This window comes from Camellia sinensis, chromosome 2 (assembly GCF_055761805.1).
Source record: "Camellia sinensis isolate YWXY chromosome 2, ASM5576180v1, whole genome shotgun sequence".
In the NCBI taxonomy this organism is placed as follows: Eukaryota; Viridiplantae; Streptophyta; class Magnoliopsida; order Ericales; family Theaceae; genus Camellia; species Camellia sinensis.
The window spans coordinates 17103535-17123786 of record NC_138962.1 but is presented as its reverse complement, the minus strand read 5'-3'; the positions used below and the strand labels follow the sequence as shown (position 1 = coordinate 17123786).

General features: G+C 33.9%; 2 protein-coding genes across 2 annotated transcripts; both read right to left on the bottom strand.

Moving 5' to 3' along the window:
- Positions 1–8547: 8547 nt before the first annotated feature.
- LOC145810685 (uncharacterized) lies at positions 8548–9024 on the bottom strand. The gene is made up of 2 exons (XM_082907542.1): positions 8773–9024; positions 8548–8682 (listed from the first exon to the last, which is right to left on the bottom strand). The coding sequence occupies exons 1-2, from the start codon at positions 9022–9024 to the stop codon at positions 8548–8550; spliced, it is 387 nt and encodes a 128-aa protein (XP_082763668.1).
- A 2452-nt stretch (positions 9025–11476) lies between these two features.
- Positions 11477–18594, bottom strand: LOC114286252 (translation initiation factor 3 (IF-3) family protein). Its single transcript, XM_028229376.2, has 8 exons — positions 18246–18594; positions 18070–18160; positions 17572–17639; positions 17033–17131; positions 14842–14898; positions 13949–14017; positions 12874–12936; positions 11477–12768 (listed from the first exon to the last, which is right to left on the bottom strand). Exons 1-8 carry the CDS (start codon positions 18453–18455, stop codon positions 11779–11781), a joined length of 1647 nt encoding a protein of 548 aa, XP_028085177.1. The 5' UTR covers positions 18456–18594; the 3' UTR covers positions 11477–11778.
- Positions 18595–20252: the final 1658 nt, after the last annotated feature.

The window sequence follows — 20252 nt, the reverse complement described above, 5'->3', positions numbered from 1 at the left end:
TACACCCTTTTTACTTAGTATTTGAGTTATGGGATGTGTTGGGCAGGTTTGTTACAGGATGGTTGAGTTTAGAAACCAAAACTAGTTGCCCAGATTTTGACCTGTCCGCTCGAGCGGGAATTGCACCCATCCAGTATTTTCTGTGCAGTGTTGGACGCTCGAGCGTGGGATTGGCCGCTCGAGCGGGGTTGTGTGAGTGACGCTCGAGCGGGGAGTTAGAAGCTCGAGCGGAGACCTGGTTCTGTAAAAGTTCTGGGAGTGTGTATTCGCCGCTCGAGCGGGATTGTTGGCGCTCGAGCGGGAGTCTGTGAGTGACGCTCGAGCGGGGTGTTTTACGCTCGAGCGGGGCGACTGGGTTTAAGTTCCGTGGTTTGACTTTTCAAATCACTTTTTCACTTTCTCTTTTCTCTCCTACTTTTCCAAAAACACCATTGGTGAGCCTCTCTCTCTAGATACTACCTTCTCTCTAGGTTTTGATCTAGTAGGAGCGATTTGCTCATCTTTGGCCTTTACAAAAAGGTTGTTGATCGTCGAGGGCTACATTTTAATCTGAAAATTTCGAGTTTTGGAGCACGTTGGGTTTTGTCATCTTCTCCTTTGAGGCTCCGAATTTGAGATAGGGATATCCTATTCCTCTCTATGGATTTTGTCTTTAAATTTTGGTATTTTGAGATGTTGGGGTTGGTTTGGTAATTTTGTGAAAGTTTGGGGCTCTTGTGTCATTTTTTACAAAAGTTGGAGTTTTATTTATAATAAACCTAAAAGCATGTTTGTCGTAGAGAAGTGAAATAAATGTTGAATCATTCATGAAAATGGGACCTAAGGGTTGAAATGGTAATTATGGAAAATGACCTAATTATACCGTTTGATTAATTGGGATAATTAATTGTGAGAAATGAGGAAATGAAGTGAAAATGTAGAGATTGGGAAAGTATGGGGTTAAAGGGTGTAGTTGAATTATTTATCACTCACCGAAATGAAATGTTGATTAAATATCCATTTGTGCATTTATTTTCTGTTTAGAAATAACTGCTTTGGGCTATCGGTGGAGGATAGTCGTGATTGTTGTAGACAATGCATGATGATTAGGCAAACCGAAACTAATCACTCGAATGTGTCATTGAGATTGACGATTGAAAGAATACATTAAATTTATGTATTGTGTGATGATGTGTATAATTGTTGTTTGTATGCATTGTGTTGTGTTGGAGGATATGGGGGATGTACTCCACGGTTTAGGGGAAGATAGGGGATGGACCTCTAAACCGGATGTGTTTGGAGGAGATAGGGGATGGACTCCATAGATAGAGCTCATATGCTTATCTATTATTGTGTTGACAGAACTCATATGCTTGTCATTGAAAGTGTGATAGTGCTCATATGCATATCTGTGGAAGTGATGATATAGCTTGTATGCTTATCTGTTGTTGTGTGATATAGCTCGTATGCTTATCTAATATGATATGGGAAGTGTTTGATATGAGTTATTGTCTCATATGAGTTGTTTGGCCAGGTTCTGAGCCATGGTTGAAATTTGAGAATTGAAAGATATTGGAAAATGAGTTGCACTATGGACTTGTATGTCATGAAAATGTAAAGTGTGATAAAGGAAAGAATCAGTGTGGACCAACTATCAACTGCTAATCTTTTAGTCATTGTTCATATTTGGTTTAGTGTATTTCTACTGGGCTGTGGCTCACCCTATATGGGAACCTCATTTTCAGGTACAGGTAGCATGCCACCTCCAAGGACATAGCTTGGGAGGCTAGAGGCGGACATACTTTTGTCGTTTTACTTTTGATGTATTACATGTAAATTCAAGCCAAGGGCTTAAGGTGTAATGAGTTAGTACTCTTTTGTTGTAACCAAGTGTTAACTTGGAAAGCTGTAAGCCCGTAAGGCATTTTGCTTTTGTTGTTAACATGCAATACTTTTGTAATCAAACTCTGATGAATAGAAGAATGTGGTTATTTCATATGTTAATGAATGTCTTATTTGATGGGTTTAATGCTATTTTTTGAGGGCGTTACAGATTAAAACTGATATAGTTGTTGTTTTTCATCAAATTTAAATTTGATAAAATATTAGATGCAACGTTGTATATAGTCTATATATAAACAGATTTCTAATCTATTTTTTACTAGTAGATATAACAACAATTTTAGAAATCCACATTTTACACCCACAAATGCATCCACAATAATGTGGTAAGGGTGGTGGGTTCTATATCATTAAATGTTTAACCAATTAAAAACTGATACTTGTCAAATTACATCATTGGGTGAAACATTTATGAGTGTCTCAAACATTTTCCTATAGATAAATAATAGGAGAAATTACACTAAAAAATAAGCAAATAAATAATTCATAAGATTTGACTCTTGTAACAAAAGAAACCTTAACTAGGACATTTGGCTTAGTGGTTGTGTAACACTACACAACCATTTAGGGGATTCTATTGGCACAAAAAAAAAGTCATTAAGTACACTCAATTTCTTAATGCACCCTATTAAATTATTTAGAATCATTATTTATTCTCAATACACCTTATTATTTTTTTTCCAATACCCTTCAAGATATACCAAAATAACAAACAAACCAAAAATCATAAATTAAATCACTTAAAAAAGTACGGTGCCTCCTATGTCGATATCAATTAAATCCATTAATATTAATTATAGATATGGTAAATGGAGTTAATGAGGTGGAGTAAAGGGTGGATATGCTTATTCATGATTTGCTTCAATTAGGAATGTGACTAGATCTGCTATGCTATAAGGGTTGGGAATAAAGTTGCTCATTTGATGGTTAAGTTTGGAATTAATAAAAGTGGGTGATGTACTTGGGACGGCGTCCTCCGTCATGGTTGTTGGGCTCTCTGAGGAGTAAGGGTGGTATTGTGTACTATGTTTGACTATGTCTCCGTTTGGAAAGTGGGTTAATTTTTTAATTTTTTGACTTTTTTAGTTATTTTAGCCTGCGCTAAAAAGTTTGGTTTAGGAAGGGCTTTTTAGCTTTTTGGCTTTTTTGACTTTTTTTGTGAGAGAAGAGTGTAATGATTATGGGTTGGATGTGATGTTTTGTTTTTTGTAACTAAAATAGCCTATTTTGTCTTTTGTGGCTAAAATAGCCAAAAAAGTCCAAAACTCTTATTGCCAAACGAACCCCTATAATATCTTTGCTATTGTTCTAATCACAAGTACATATATATATATATATATATATATTATTTTTATTTTTAGTTATTCTTTGATTTTTTTTTTCAATTTGTAAATTATAAAAAATAATGATGTTTATGATAATGATGGGGCTTGGTGGGTGAATTAGAGTTTTAGAGTGAGGAATAAAATGAAGAGAAAATAATTAAAATTTGATAAAGAAAACAAATATAGTTGAATATGAAGAATATCTATAAATGGGTTGGGTGTACCATAAGAAAAGAAATAGTAATATTTTATTTTAAAATTTAATGTGTATTGTCCTTATTAATAAATTTACATTAAGGCATAATAAGAACTCAAATTTTAGCCTGCGTTTGGTTGTGTTTTGTAAATGTAATTTTAGAGTATGAGTTGTATTTTAAGTTTGTGGGTTGTAGAATTATGATTTGAGTGTAGAAAATTTGTTTGGTTATGGTTTTTAAATAGAGTGTTGAATTGTGTTTTGAAGATGTATTTTGAATTACGTTTTGAAAGTTTGATGTGACATGTGAAATGTGAAAATTTGTTTGGTAATGTGTTTTGAAAATAGTTTTCAAAACTTAATTCAACCAATAATTTATCATCAAACACACAACTCATATATCGATATCCATATTTTTTATCAACAATAATAACCAAACTATTTTTAAAATACTGAAATTAAAAATTATTTTTTTTGTCAAATTTTTTTTTTTTGTAATTTTTTTGAATAATTGTTTTTTCGAAATAATTTTTTCATTTTAAAATAAACCTATGTCAATTATTTTCTGCCAATTAATTTTTCTATTAATTCATTTGTAAAATACTTTTTTAATTTTTTTTATAACATTTTATTAAAGTCAACAACTTTTGAAAATACATATTAATACAGAAGGAATAAATACACTAAATTTAATATTTTGAAATACAAATCATAACGTAAATCTTACAAAACATTATCAATTTTTTTTCCATTTATTACATGTTATGAATTTCGTCCAGATGTGGCAACAGAAATGCAATACATTATTGTGCCCATTGAGCTCATATAATTGTGGGGATTGACATATAAAATGACTATTATGCCCCTCTTGACTTAAATGGAAAGTGGTTACATAGAAAAAAATATAAAGGGTAAGATAGTAATTTCATTTACTTACTACATATCCCCTATTGTTTCATAGCTGTGTGTTCAACACTGAGGTAAATAAAAAGGAGAGGCTACAGCAGTGTACTCAGCACACGGATGTGATATATATATAAAAAGTAATAATATTAAAAACAAATAATATTTAACAAATAAAAAGTAAATTAAAAAAAAATACAACATGAACCTTTTGAACCTCACATTTTCTATTAAATCTGAATCCCATTCCGTTTACCACACCAACTTCAGCATCTCAGAAACACCTTCTCCAGTTACATCAGAAAACAAAAATTAGAGAAATAGAGCATATCCACCATCTCATTAGGTCCTCCTTCTCCACTTCCATAATTTACAGATTAGTTTTGATGCCAGTTCATTTTCATATTAGCTTCAGATATTAGCTTCAGACATTAGCTTCAGAAGGAGTGAGGAAGGAGAAAAGGAGGACAACCGGGCGGTCATCCCACCGGTCTACCGGCCGGTCATCCCACGAGACATCCGGCCGGTCATCCCAGCCCAGTCACCATTCCACCTCCGTATCTGTACCTGTTGGCTTTGTTTCATATCTGTTCCATTTTCATCTGTTATATTTTTTGATTTTTGTTCTAATTTTGTCGCACTATCATTTATTTTTCTGATTATCAGTTTCTAAGTTATAATAAACTGTATAAAACAAACCCAATATAAATGAGAAATATCATTCCCTATGATTTTTTTTTGTATAAAAATCTGTTTCTATGACATCTGCCTAATTAAATTTTGTCACGAAAATTTTTTATATTTATTTTTTACATAAAAATAAGTTTGTATGCACAAAAATGTACTAATGGTTGATATATTTTTCATACATTTTTCTTACCTCTCATATGTTTTAATATACAATTTTCTTTCACTTTTGCAGTCATCATGCCAAGAACAATCATGCCAAGAACAAAACGAACCAGGCCCGAACTTGGTGAATCCTCAAACCCTGTACCACCACCACAGCAACAACATGATGGCTATCCAACTAATGATTTTGAAACATATCATCATGAACAAGTCTATGAACATTTCATTACTCGACCAATTGTTACGGGAAAAAACGTAAAATTATCTTCTCAATATGATTCACTCTTACTTGGCAAATTAGATACAATGGGATGGTTACCATTAAATAATTTACCAAATAAAATATATCCCCGTCTTCTACGATTATTTTATGTTCACTTGACATCGGGTGACCAACAAAATGAACCGTTCAGTCTTACATCTTATGTTAAGGGGAAAAGAATCATACTCTCTCTCCGTCATTTTGCACAAATTATTGGAGTCGAAACAGGAGATTTACAATGTTATTTTCAAAATAAGGCCACATTAGAAAAAATTGTTGATGATGTCACTCAGATTTATACTACAATTTGTGACGACCGATTTAGCGGCACTAATTTACAAGTCAGCCATTTAAAACTTCACTTTCGTATTCTCCATCGATGGATAGTTGAAAATATCACTCCCAAAAAAGGACATTATAATAGTGTTTCATGTTGTCAAATTTACTTGTTATATTGTTTTGAAATTAGACAAAAATTAGATTTATGCTTTATATTACTAAAAGAAATAATGCTTGCAAAATTGGATACTCTTAGTGGTAGGTCACTACCTTTTGGAGTTTTGTTAACCATAATTTTCAAAGCCCGTGATGTGAACCTTGAAGGTGAAGGATGGATCAGAATCACTTCACCAATTTCTGAGTATACACCGACCCGAGCTGGTGGTGCTGACACCTTGATGGGCTCTATTGATCTTGAAAATGAACCAATACCTTCCCAGGAAGAACCCAATGACAATGCCATGCCACCAAATGAACAACCCCATTACTGGACTGATTATTTAACCTTGGAACAAGAACGGTACAATCAGCGCCTACAATGGGAACAACAAATGGCTAATCAGCTCAATACATTGGATACTTGGTTCGATGAATTTGGTACTCGGTTCGATGAAATTGCCACCGCTCAGAATTCACTAATTCATCAATTTGGTGAGTTTCATGTAGACTCAGAAAGACGTGCTGAACTGACAAGGAACTGCATTGACCTGATTGACCATGGAGTCACTCAGCTGTACCATCAACATTTCCCTCCACCTCCAACACCACCTGACAAGGATGCTTAACTTGTTTAAAAATCAAGTAAAATGGTTCACAGATATGGTGGTTATATTTTTTTCCCTTTTTTTGTTTTGGTTATTTATTTGGTGAGTTTTGTTGTGATTGTTTTACTTTTGTTATTTTGTTATAAACTTTTCTATTCACGTAATGAATAACAACGAGGGTTTTTTTTTTTTTTGAATCATTTAATTATATAGTTATAATGTTATAATAATCTGTGCAAAAAGATTATGCATTGAAAATATGTAAATGTAAAAAAATTAATATATAGTACTTCATAAATGTCTACGAAATCCTTCATTTGAATAAAATGAATAAAAATTACACAATTATTAAATAATTTGTCTACATCAATTAATTTATAAAATTAAATTAATGTTCTGAAATTAAATAAAACAAGTTACAATTTAATAATATTTAATAATAAACATTCTTTTTTTTAATGAAAAGGAAAAACAAAAAAGTTAATATAAACTTCTGTACAGAAAATTAAAAAAAATACCCCAGTGTTTACACAAATTATACACCCTTATTTGAAGATGTACCCAGCGAATTTTTACACATTCTTCATATAAAATAATATTTTGCTATAAAATCAGGTGATATAAAACAATAAAATATAATTTAATTTTTTATTTTATTTTATTTATTTATTTTATTATTATTATTATTATTTTATTTTATTTTATTTTTTTTATTTGTTACACTTTTAAATGGTGAACTTATCACCACCACCACCTACCACCTACCACCACCAACCACCCACCTGCCACCACCACCCACTACCCACCACCACCCAGCACCCATCACCACCCACCGCCCATGTGCCACCCACCACCACCCACCTGCCACCACCACCACCCACCACCCATGTGTCACTCACCACCACCCACCTGCCACCACTACCCATCACCACCCACCACCCACCTGCCACTCACCACCACCCACCTGCCACCACCACCCATCACCACCCACCACCCATCTGCCACCACCACCCACCACCCATGTGAACTTATATTTTGTTATAAACTTTCAATAAAATGAATGTTTGTGCATCTATTCGCATAACGTTCATCATTGTTTCTGGATGGCCATTTAATAGGCCAAAGATGTAATCATCACCTCTGAATGGACACGTTCGCTGCGGTCGGCGACTAGTTGACGCATTGATATGGTCATGCATTAAAGCAATCATCAAAAAATCCATAAAATCATCAACAACCTCATCCTCCTCTGATGAGAACTCCATTGTATTGTTTTCTCTGTCGGATGACATATGCCTTTGTCTACATCATAATAAAAGCATAATTATAAAATATGTTATTCATGCTGTAACAGTTAGCGTTATTGGTGAAACAGTAAAATTCAAAGGAGAACAAAATTTATTTAACACATGGTCATATTATAATAACAGAACATAGTTTTAATATAACAGAAAACACTTAAAAGTTCAAAAAAAAAAAAAAAACATACGAACATAGAAAAGGAAAGAGGACATGATGAAATGAAAAAAAAAATAATAAAAACCAAATCAGAAATAATGAAATCATCAAACAGTTCAGCCAAGAAGATTTGCTAACACAAGCAAAACAGAACTTCTCAGTTCATTGCAAAGCGAGGATCATGGTTAGGCGCAAATGGGTAGGAGTGCGCATAAAAAACCTTCGCCATTCCTTCTCCTTGAACAGTGTCAGTGCCCTAACGTACTGCAACGGTGGTATGTCCCCAAGCTCAAGCAATGCATCTTGACATGCATCAAGGGAATAATTATCACTACCTGCACTTACAGCCTCAGTCTCATTTTCTCGTGCACGTGAATGTCCTGTTTTGGCTTGTACATAGGATGTGAAAGCTGCGTACACATCATCAAACCCACTTGACCGTGACTTTTTGGAACGACCATTGTCAGTCTGGCTGGTTGCAGGGCCCCTCTTGTGACCTTTGCCCTTTGCTGGATCCATATACTCATCCCCGAATAAGTCAACAGGAATGGCCTCAGCAACATTACTCCCACCAGTGTTACCCCCACCAGCATCAGCGTTCCAAAATTTATTTAACATGTCATCTTCTTATTCTGAGTCAAGGGATCCTTGTGTGGATGCACGAGACAGGGCCCCTGTGGCATAACAATTTTCAACAATTTCTGCCATTTCTTGAAAATATTCAAACCCTTTTGTCCTAAACTTCTTCACATTTCTGTTAGGCTACAACAATTACAAAACAAGAATTAAGCACTGTATATATCATGAAATGTTTAAAATAAAATTAGAAAATAGTACAGATTAATGGAAAACCTTATCCCAAAATTCATCGGATGCAACAGCAGTGCCTATAATAGGATCCCATCCCAGATCAGTTTGTGCCTGTAGTCGCCTAAATGTCTGGTAATCAGCTTTCAATCGCTGATATTTTTGGCGCACCTTGACACCTGTATACCGAAATCCATATATGTTGTGCAACTGATTTGCATAATGATTCCAATGCCTAATTGTCCACGAAGTAGTACGGCCCGTTGTTTGATTGTTTCTAACCTCATCTGTCAACATATTTATTAATTTCGTTTCAATTCTGGACGTCCACATTTTGGTGTTCTCATTGTCATCGAAATTATTTCCATTCATCTATAAACATACAAATTATATTTAAACTAGTTTGGGATGGATATACAAGCATAATAGAGTATTTTAAAGTAGTCTGCGATGGATATACAAGAATAACAGCGTCAAAATGGTTTGAAGGAGAACACAGATAAAGGAAAAGAACAGATGATTTTATTTCGAGGAAAAAACATACGTAGCAGATTAATTGAATTTAAATAGCAGAAATATAACCACAAAAAAAAAACATTCAGATAGCAGAAATATAACCACAAATAAAAAATAAAAAAAACAGTTGACATTGTGTTTAAATAGGAGGAAACAAATCAGTAAAAGAAAAATTAAGGAAAACAAATCAGTAAAAAAGCCCGGTAGGTTCAAACAGACCAGTAGGTTCAAACCATTAACGAAGAAATGGAAAACTGGAAGAGGTGGGAGGACCAGGTGGTTGACCGGCCAATCGACCGGCCGGATGACCTGGGGACGACCGGCCGGGTGTCCCAGACACTGCCGCTTCAGGTTCTAATCGATGAAAGGTTCAAGCAGTTCATAATTTAAAATAACAACCGATCTGAAATGGAAAAAACGCCTCTACAAATTCTCATAAACCATTTAGGAACTGATTTCAACTTCTTTCGAAATCATTTATACATAATAGATGAAGATTGATCTACTGACTATTCTTGAAGAACAAAAAAGTTGAAACAGTTCAGGATGAAGAATGAAATCATTTATCGACTCGTCTGAAATCATTTTCAGATAACAGAGGAAGGATAAAGGATTTATTTACTAGATTAGTAGGAGTTGAATAGTTATTGCTGGTGATGGAATGTGTATACTGATTGAATGTGCCACTGTTTGCTTGTCGGATTAGACAATAAATTTGATAAATTTGACCTGAAAAAATTAAAATTAAATTAAGATGAATTTCTCAAATAATTTCCCTATAACAAAATATGTAAATAAATTTGTGAGTAATTTCACCTCGCAGTCATCGTTGTTTGGTTGCCCGTAATAAGAATCGTCCGCAACGCACAAATCGTAACTCAGTCGATTTGTGAAATATGATACTAGTACAGAGCGGGTTGAGTGGATTCATTATTTATAAAATGAGTCTGAAACCCACCCGTGATGAATCTGAAGTACAGATGTTTGATACAGAGAAGCCACCCGTGATGCATCTGAAGGACTGATATAGATGAAGTTCACGTGAAAGTTGCAGAGACGATGAAGAAGGCAGAAACGTTAAAAGGGAGATACAAGCTGCCAAACAGATTTTCAAAATGTGATTTGAATTAACACGCGGAATCAATTTTTGAACGTCGTATTCAAACGTCATGCGTGAGCTCACGTGTTGAAAATTGATTTGAATTAACAACCAAACAGAGCCTTAAAATTTTAATTGGGCGTTCTAAGTTATTATTTGGATAATCACCCAACCATTGGTGGTGTGAGATTACGGGATTGTGGTGATGGTTTATCTGGTAGTCGGACTTGAGCTTGGTGCTCTTTGTATATTAAGGCCAAGTTTGACAAGTTGAAAAAAAGTCAAAAAGTCAAAAAATTATTCAAAAAGTTAAAAAACTATCACTATTCACTAAAAGTCAAAAATTACGGGCTGCACAACTCCTAATCCTAATTTTTTCCTACACACTTATTTATACAATTTTTTAATACATATTTTTCCATAAAAAGTCAAAAAGTTAACCCAAATATTCATATTTTTTTTCTCAATTTTTTAGTCAAAAAAGATAAAAAGTACACTTATTTAGGACACCCCAAACAACCCATTTATTGACTTTATAGTAATTGGGGGCTAATAGTCTATTTAATTATGTAAATATTTTTTATATTTGTAATTATTTTTTTATAGATTGACAAAAAAAAAAAAAAAGAAGAAACCTTCAAATTTTTATTTTATTAATTTAAATTATAATTTTTTAAATTTATTTGTAATCTAAACTATCACTATATATTGTTAAGTAAAACTAACAGAAAAATTATATTTTACACATTAAATTCAATGAAAATTATATGTTAGTCATCAATTTTAACAAAATTAATATTTTAGCTACCGGCATTTAATTAATTTTCTACCTTTTACTCGTATTACAATTGTAAAAGATTCTCCCCACCGATTTGCAAAAAGTTTCGTATTCATTAAATTTGGCTGGTTTCAACTTTCAAATAAAGCAGGGTGTTTGATTATTTGTAGGAATTTATGCACATTTTACACACTAATATACAAGCACGTCACTTGACATAGTCATTCTAGCAAGACATCCGTCCAAAATTTTCTCAAACTTACAAATTTGGCATTTCAAAATGATCACTCAACAAGAAATGTAATCAAATCCCTCTATATTTTAGTCTCATTCAAGGTTGTTACAAGAGAATGATATGAGAGCACTTCCAAATCCAGTTTTATTATATGGTTTGTATACAAATCGTCCATTTACACACATAAAAGAAAAATCCAAAACACCAAAAAAATGAATTGTACATCAATTGCATATAAATATCAAGAGTAATCAGCTTACATATATCAGTAAATTGATTTCCTACAAAAACATGTGAAATTTTTGCAGCACCTACAAACCAGGCCATGCTTCAAATAACACATTCTATAATGCTCGAATATGAGCATCTCACGACCCACAAGTAAACGAGGATCCTGAATTATGAATTGTCGCCACAGAATTATCATTGAGCCTTAGCTTGGCTATCATGGATTCTGCTGGTCATCACATTCGAGCTCTCTCCACTGAATATTCCCCATTTCCCTTGTCCACCGTTATCAATGCCTGACCTTCCACTACCACTGGAATTTGATAAGGGTGAGTTTGGATTTGCTGAAACCCCTCGAGGCCTAGGCTGTCTTGTTGAATCAAAAGAATTTCCCTTCTGGTACCTATTGACTGCCGCTGGGACACCATTTTTTTCAGATGTATCATTGACTTTTGGAGCGCTAAAAATCCCAAAGCTAGGCACCGGGGAGCCGGGAGAACGAAGGCGAAACTGTTCTTGCTTTGGAATATCATTAGCAGGAACTTTCACGTTTCCAAATAGGGAGCCATCTGTTTCCACTCGCTCAGTTTCTCTTCTTGATGGTGAGGCATTCAAACCAAATTGCTGTAGCCTGTGTTGGTTTGGAAGTTGGGGAACCGATCTCATTGAATCTCTTGGTTTTGTAGGTGGGTACGTGTTCCTTGGCTCCCTTCTGTACCTATTTTCCATCCCTGGCAGACCCTCCGACAGGGAAGATGGAACAGTTTCTGTAGAATCAATTTTCATTTGCACATCTCTAGAACTTTTTGCAATCGTTGCATCACCCCTAATAATACCAAAAGCACTGTCAAAATCATCGTTTGCATCAACAACTGACCAGGTGGGATTTTTCTTGTCAATATCATTATCTGGCTTTGTCATGTTACGGGCAATAGGTGTATCCACCTCTTCAGAAAAGCTTTCATCCTCTGTTTCTGATCCCGATTCTGTAATATCCTTAGAGTGGACGGGACTTCGATTGAGAGTAGCAACCTTTTGAACCTCAGGACTTGTGGCATCAACAACTTTGGAAGCTTTCTTTCCTGAGCCTTTCTTCGATGGGCCAAACTTGATGTGCCTGACAATAGCATATGCTTGTTTTTTTTCAACTCTGGGTCCGCTTTCTATGATAGAAACATCTTCAATCTGCATGAAATTTTTAATAGTAAAGGTGCAGAATAAAAAGGAAAGAAACAAACATTGCCTTGGACATGGAGAACTATAAGAAGAATAGAAAGGACAAGGTGATACCAGAGCAGAGAGACGAGATAACAATCCTCCCAAGTCCTGCTCTTCAGTACCCATAGCCATACACTTCAAGAATCACCGAAGGCAACATAATTAGCTTATAAAAGAAGCACAATAGTTGATGCAACCCAGACATCATTCTTTAGTTAAAAATAAATAAATAAATAAATAAAAATTAAAAAAAAAAAAAGAGATTAGAGAATTCAAAAACATTGAAAATGTGCAGCACATAGGCAGCCATTTCTGCCAAACATCATTCTTTAGTTACCTATTATAAATGGACTGCAATATATCTCTGAAATATTTCACCAAAACTCTTCACCTCCTATGTGGTATTTTATTTGTCATGGTGGGTCCCATTAATATATATATATATATATTATTTATTATAGTGAGTCCTACATTTGGACATGTGTTGTGTGGATACCTATAGAAGGTGAAATAAAATGGTGTAATACATGCGGTGTCAAATGTCATTTTCCATGAAGAAATGCACATATGTTATATCTGACAATAATTCTCATGAGAAATGTCATTCTCAATAAATTATAAACCTCAAGTCACAATATACATAGAATCTCAAAGGAAACTAATTGAAGTTTCCAATGCTGGTAATATGACATTGCCCTGGTCAAACAAGCCAAATCAACCACGATGCCATTCTGCAGTCCATGCAGCTAGCATAGGCCATCATAAGAGCACGGGCACCCTAGTACACTAGTGAATTCACCCTTGTTGGAGTCATGTTTCAGATCATCTGGGAAAATACTAATTCTTGGAGTTCAAAGCAGATACATAAGAAAATCAGGACAAGTCAATTAATTACACGAGTAAGGAAGGAATGCAAGAGGGGTAAAAGGCCCAAGAACTTCAGCTCCATTTCTCAAATTACCAGAATTTTAAATAAAGTCTGCGCAACTATTGCTGAGCATTTTTTGGATATGAAATTGACCTGTCTTTTTCTTAAAGTTGGTACAAGCTTTTCCATGTTCGAAAAAAACATCATGATGCAACTATCTACTAAAATATGCTGTACAATAATCAGCAGATTATATCTAAGAGAAGGGGGGCAAAGTACCTTCACCCGATAACCACGCTCCATCAATCTCTTAACTGTATTTGCTTTCATTTGAAGGTCTTTTTGTTCCTGGAAACAAAAACAGAAACTAAATGTAACATCATCCATACATATACACAGAAAATTTAGTTTTATCCATGACTTGCATATTCTTTAAGTCCTCAATCCATTCCATAATATTTCTGTTTCATTTTATTTTAATTATTAGTGATATAATCTTATTTTCATTGTTAGCATTGTTTAAATGCAGTCAATCAGTACCATTACCATCTAAAAATAAATAAATAAATGCACTCAATCAGTCACTATTTCAGGGCCGTATGTATTGTTTTACTCCAGAGGTCTTTGTTAATTTTGTACAACATAAAAGTATCATCTCATTGGGATCTAAATTTCTTTTGGTTTTTTTGAGTGTAACATAATTGAACCCCAAAACTGAAATGAAACACTCCATAGAACAAGTATGGTTGCGTGTAACAATACTAGTGGATTTGACGTTGGTTCTTCCCACATGAGTGAACCAATAAGTATTACAATCAGATGGCTAAAAAGGTTCCAAGAAACTAACTGCCAATTTGAAAGTATTGACCTTTGAATTTGCCTTTCCATGAACTACCTGCCTGGGGTTGTCATCGGAAAACGACTTGCACTAGTCCAGAGCTCCCAAAGGTTGGTCCTATGGGGATTCCAGGATGGGAGTATAAATTCTCAATGCTCAAACAAGCATGTATATAGGTGGGTTCCATTTGACCATCTTAGCTGATTTCATGAGAATTGGATGATCAACAGTAAAAGAACAGTATCTGGTGTATGATATGACAGCTTCAGGAAGTAAAATAGTGTAAAAATTTAAAATGTAAAACTAAGAACAGGGTATTGGATAAAGAACTTACCGTTTTACCAGAAAACCGGACTTCTTTGCAATCTCCTTTCCGTAAAGTCACTTCAGACTGCATTAAGAAAGAGAAGAAACAAATTGATCATGCAATGGTAAAATTACAACACAGCATGCCTAGAGGTTGACTTGTTGCTTTCTCATCTCACAAGAGCATAACAAGTTTATTGACCTTACGACTATTAATGAAAATGGACTTCAAGGTCTTTAAGAGCTGAGAAACGACTAGTCACATTGTAAAGAAGTCCAGATTAAAGTGCCAACGATTAATGGAATATTTCATATTTCTGCCATTTAACTTCTAAATGTTAATTAGAACAATTTAAAACCTAACACCCAATGCCACAAATATCACTGAACTGGTGGACAAATCCATCATTAATAATGAAAGAATCCACAATTGTTAGCCTCAAGAACAGAAGAAGCTAAAGCCAAAATCACTTAAAGGAAAAGTTGTTGCCTTGAGAACAAGATTTCAAATACAACCAGTAGGACTCCAAAGAGTACTAAGATGAATAAAAAGTTTAAACATCTGAGACTTCGAAAAAAATTGTTTCCAGATGCAAAGGTGCTAATTCAAGATTAATCCAAGTAACAAGTAGCAAATTTTTCTAAACTTCTTCAATATGACCATAGTTGTCAAATCAGGATTCGTATCGTGAATCGAAATGGCCTTGTACCGAATCGCGAATCGAATCGTGAATCGTAAAGATTCGGTCACTTTTTTTAAATTACTTAAAAACATATATCTACACATTTAGATGTTAAATATATCTAATGAATATGAAATAATTAGACTTAAATCAAAGAAAATATTATTTTGAATGATAATCACGTAGTCTAATAAGTAAGAAATTAACAAAGGTTCCTATGCAAGATCACCATCTTATTTTTTTTCGTTTTTAGATATTTCTTATCAACCATTCTTAATAAAGATAATAACCAAATAGACAAACTATCAATTTCCAAAATAACAATAATTAATTATGATATTGATATTTAGACAACTAGCATACATACTTTTCTAAGTAACAATGAGAAAATAATAAGAAAGAATTATTTAGAATTTTTTATTTTAAAGCCTAAAACATTTTAAAAGGTATAACTGATCTCGTACATGTAATATTCAATTTAATAAAATAGCAATAGATAATTCATAATGTAACTTTAATCTTAAACATCTTTAGAAGATATATTATGTTTTCAAGGGGAAAAAAAATGAAAAGAAATGTTAAAAATATGTTGAGTCAGACTGAATCTAATTGGATCCTATTAAAAACTCCATAATCATTAAAATAACAATAAATCATGTATATATGTTGGCTATCTTGGTATTAAAGGCCATTAGAAGTTATATTATGTCATTTTCACTAAAAAGATGGAGAGAAAAAAAAAAGTAGAAAATATGCCGGACACAATAATTTCAAAAATTGCATAGATCGTAAAAAGTGAATCGAATCATGAATCGATTGTGAATCGTGCAATTTGCTAGAGATTCACTTCTAAAATAGATTCACTCATAAATTCGTATTGATTTTGCAAAAATTGCAAAATCGAATCGTAAATCATAAGATTTTGATAACATAAAATATGACTTTACACTTTACACGAAACTAACAAATTGTGTGTGGACCATTCATTATTGTTGGGAAACCAACTCCAATATAATAACAAGTCAATTTATTCTACACAAACTCACAAACAAGAGAAACCACCCTCCGACTTTCCTCACTTCCTAGAAAAAAGAAAGGCTAAAAATGTTAATTCAAAAATAAAACTTGTTTTTTCCCCCAAGTTATTCCAAAATAAATTTTAGCATGGTCAGTTTACTAGGCTTCCTGAAACTTTTGCAGTATTAACACTAAAGCAATGACACACCCTTTCTCAAATACAAACTGGCTTCAGAAGCATGCCCACAAGTTTCATCAAATTCTTATAGGGGGGAAAAAAGAAATAAAAGGGCTTGAAACATAGTTTCCACTAAACAGTTGAGATGTTGGCAATTCATTTATGGTAAAAGGACACTTATCATTTATGCAAGAAGCAAGAAGGATCAAATCAATATAGGGGAAATAAAGAGATCAAGCATTTATGTACAGTGAAGCAAAGGTCATATTAAACATCAAAATTGCTGCCATCTGCCAAATATCTGATGCTTAGACTGAATACAGTAACATAAATCCCCTTACCTTGCTTTTAGCACGGTCTTTTTCCTTTACTTGTTGATTATACTTCTCCTTATGGTAGTCCATGAGCTTGCAAACAGGTGGTTTAGCATTTCGCTGAACCTGTGAATACAAAACAAGAGGGTTTATTGAGACCCTGTAGGATTGAAACTGTAGAATTTTAATTATGTAGAAACCTTCACGGTACAATTTTACAAATGCGAATATACTATGAAATCAAACCAATGTGGCATGTGAAAGTTGACTGATAATTAATCAGTTATATAGAATCAAAGAAAATCAGGATGATCATTCATTTGTACAAACCTTTAAAACCATACATCAAGTGAATTAGAACTTGTACAAATATATCTAGCTTTGCCATAAAGACCATCATAATGAGATGACAAAAACCAAAAGGTGATTAAGCTAGCTTGTAACTAACTATAGTACATATCTATAACATGAACATAAAAAAATAAGTAAACAAACTAACTAAGAAAGTTAATTGTGACAAATGTAACTTCTCACCATGTGTTTCTTACAAGATGATGAAAGTTTACCTCAACTAAATCAAGATTGCGAATCCTTGCACATTCTAGAGCTTCACGCCTTGACACTACATTATGCCCTGCAAGTATACAAAAACTTTAAAAAACTACGCCATAAAATGTCTGCACTTTACCCCTAATTCCACAATAAAACAATGATTGTTCTCACTGTTTTACACTCATCCTTAGAGAGAGAGAACCAGCACAAGTAATAGAAAACTTTGAAGTGAGGCCAACTTAGAGCACAATTGATGAATGTAACATAACACAATGACATTAATAGTGTTTGGAATACTCTTTTCTCTAGCTGTTGATTCAAAATTTCCATCTCTTCTTTTTTCTTTTTTGGGTTTCAAGATCTATATGGGTTGTTTTCTATTTGAAAAATGATTCTAGATATCTAAACAAAATTTCAACTTTTTGGACAGACAAACCACATATACAATTACAATGTGATAAAAATAAAAATAAAATAAAAAAATTAATTTGCCAGAATCAAATCACACATACCTTCATCGCTCACAAGCCTGACAAACTCCGCCATAATTTGCTCATTCAACCGTGGCCCGCTCGTGTCTTTCTCTTCCTGCTTCGGCTTTGCCTGAAATTCAATCATGCCATTATCACTAACTACCCAATTCCCAATACCAATAACAATCATCGAATCACAACAACTAAGCGATTACCTGAATCGGGGCAGCGAAGAACCTCACAGAGTTGGAAAACTCGATGTGGCTCTTGTGAATAACCGAATTTGGATTATCAAGAACAAAAATTCTTGTACGCGAACAAATGTGATTGGCTAAACAAGGTCTAGGGATTTCAAAATAGCATCTTTCGAACCGTATTGAGATGGTTTTCAGCTTCAATGGCTTGATTCGATTCCAAAATGCCATGTTTTTCGCAGCTCCGTTTTCAGTTGTGCGAGACCGATAGTCTGTGATTGCTGAATGAAACCCTAGCCCACGATGGACATGGCTCCGGGTGCCTCTAATTACACCCACCGTTTTTCCTTACGCTGTGTTTGGTAACTTAGAAGAGAAAAGAAAAGAAATGGTTACTTAAGTAATAAGAGAAAAGAAATGATTGTAATTTTTCTCCTTTTTGTTTGGATAAATAAGAAATAAAAGAAAAGAAATGATTGTGATTTCTCTCTTTCTTGTTTGGTTAGATTTCATTAAGAGAAAAGAAAAGAAATTATTTTATGTTATATTACCAAAATAACCTTTTTATATTTTCAATCATTTTATTTCTTTTATTTTTATAGGGATAAAATTGGTATTATAAAAATATAAACATTTGTGGATTTCTTTTCTCTCCCAATCTCTCCACTTTTGGGAAGATTGAAAATAAGGGTTATGAGAGAAATGAGTTTCTCTCAATTTCTCTCAATTTCTTCCCATTTCTCTCCACTTAAGATAACCAAACAAGGAAGAGAAATACATTTCTCTCTATTTCTTTTCTTTTCTCTCCAAATCACTCAATTCAAACACAATTTATTAATAAATCTCAAATCATACTTGCTACTATCGCATTTGAAAAAGTACACTGCGAAGGAATTATTTTTTTTAAAGTAAAAGTTTTGGAATGTCACATCATATCTGTTATGTTGTCAAATTTAAAAAAAGTATATTAAGGAGTTTTTAATTTTTTTAGAGTGTCATATCGTTAGAGTGTGAGTTAATACCTGTCACATTGGAGTATCACATCATACCTGTCACATTAATAAAATTGTATAATTGTCTACCAAAATACAACCAAAATAAAAAATATGACCATACGGAGAGAAACTCTGGACTGATAAGACTTAATAGATCAATAGAAAAAATTTAAGATTAATTGGAGTACTTGTTTATAAGATGGGATTTATTGATAAATATCCCATTTAACCCACATTTTTTTCTTAACGTACACCATTACTCAAGGCATATTTTAATAATTTAAAAATAAAAAAATTGTTCAATACATACCACAATGTTTCATTTTTACCCTTAGTCATACACCCCACCACCACCTGTAATCCAACTCCGTCGCCAGCGCCGGTGTGGCCCCTCTCTCTTCGTCGTCACCAATACTTTCACTCCCCGGTCCCTTCTTTTCTCCATCGTAGACACTGCCTCTTCCCCTATCTAGCCATCTCTTTTTCTCGTCAATTCTTCCCAACTCTCTCCTATTTTCTGCCACCCCTTCCCCAACCCTCTTTTGTCAATGCCACAACCCCTAACCCTACAAATCTCAAGTAAGAAAAAAATAGAGAAATTCAACAAAAGAGTGGAGAGATAATGGCAGCAAACCAGCATCAAACAAATTATCATTGTTCTAATACTGTCTTTTGAATTGGTGTACAATGTTCGAAAGTTGCAAAACGAACTTCAGTTGCGAATTCGGATGTTATAAACCGAACTTGGTTTGCAATCTAGGAGTGGTGAACGGTGGAAGAGGGCTATGGTTTTAGAAGAAGAAAATGGGAGAGGTGGTGGTTGTGCGCAAGGTAAAGGAGAAGATGATGGTTCTGGTTGGAGATGGAGGGGTTGCGGTGGTTCTAAGAAAATTGAAGAATGGTGGGGTGAAAAAGGGCGACGGGAATAAGAGTGATATTATTCGTGAAGTGGTTGTGGAGAAAGATCAGGAAAGTGAGAAGCTAGGAGATGGTTGACATTGTGCTGGGAGTGATAACGGCAAGGATACATTTT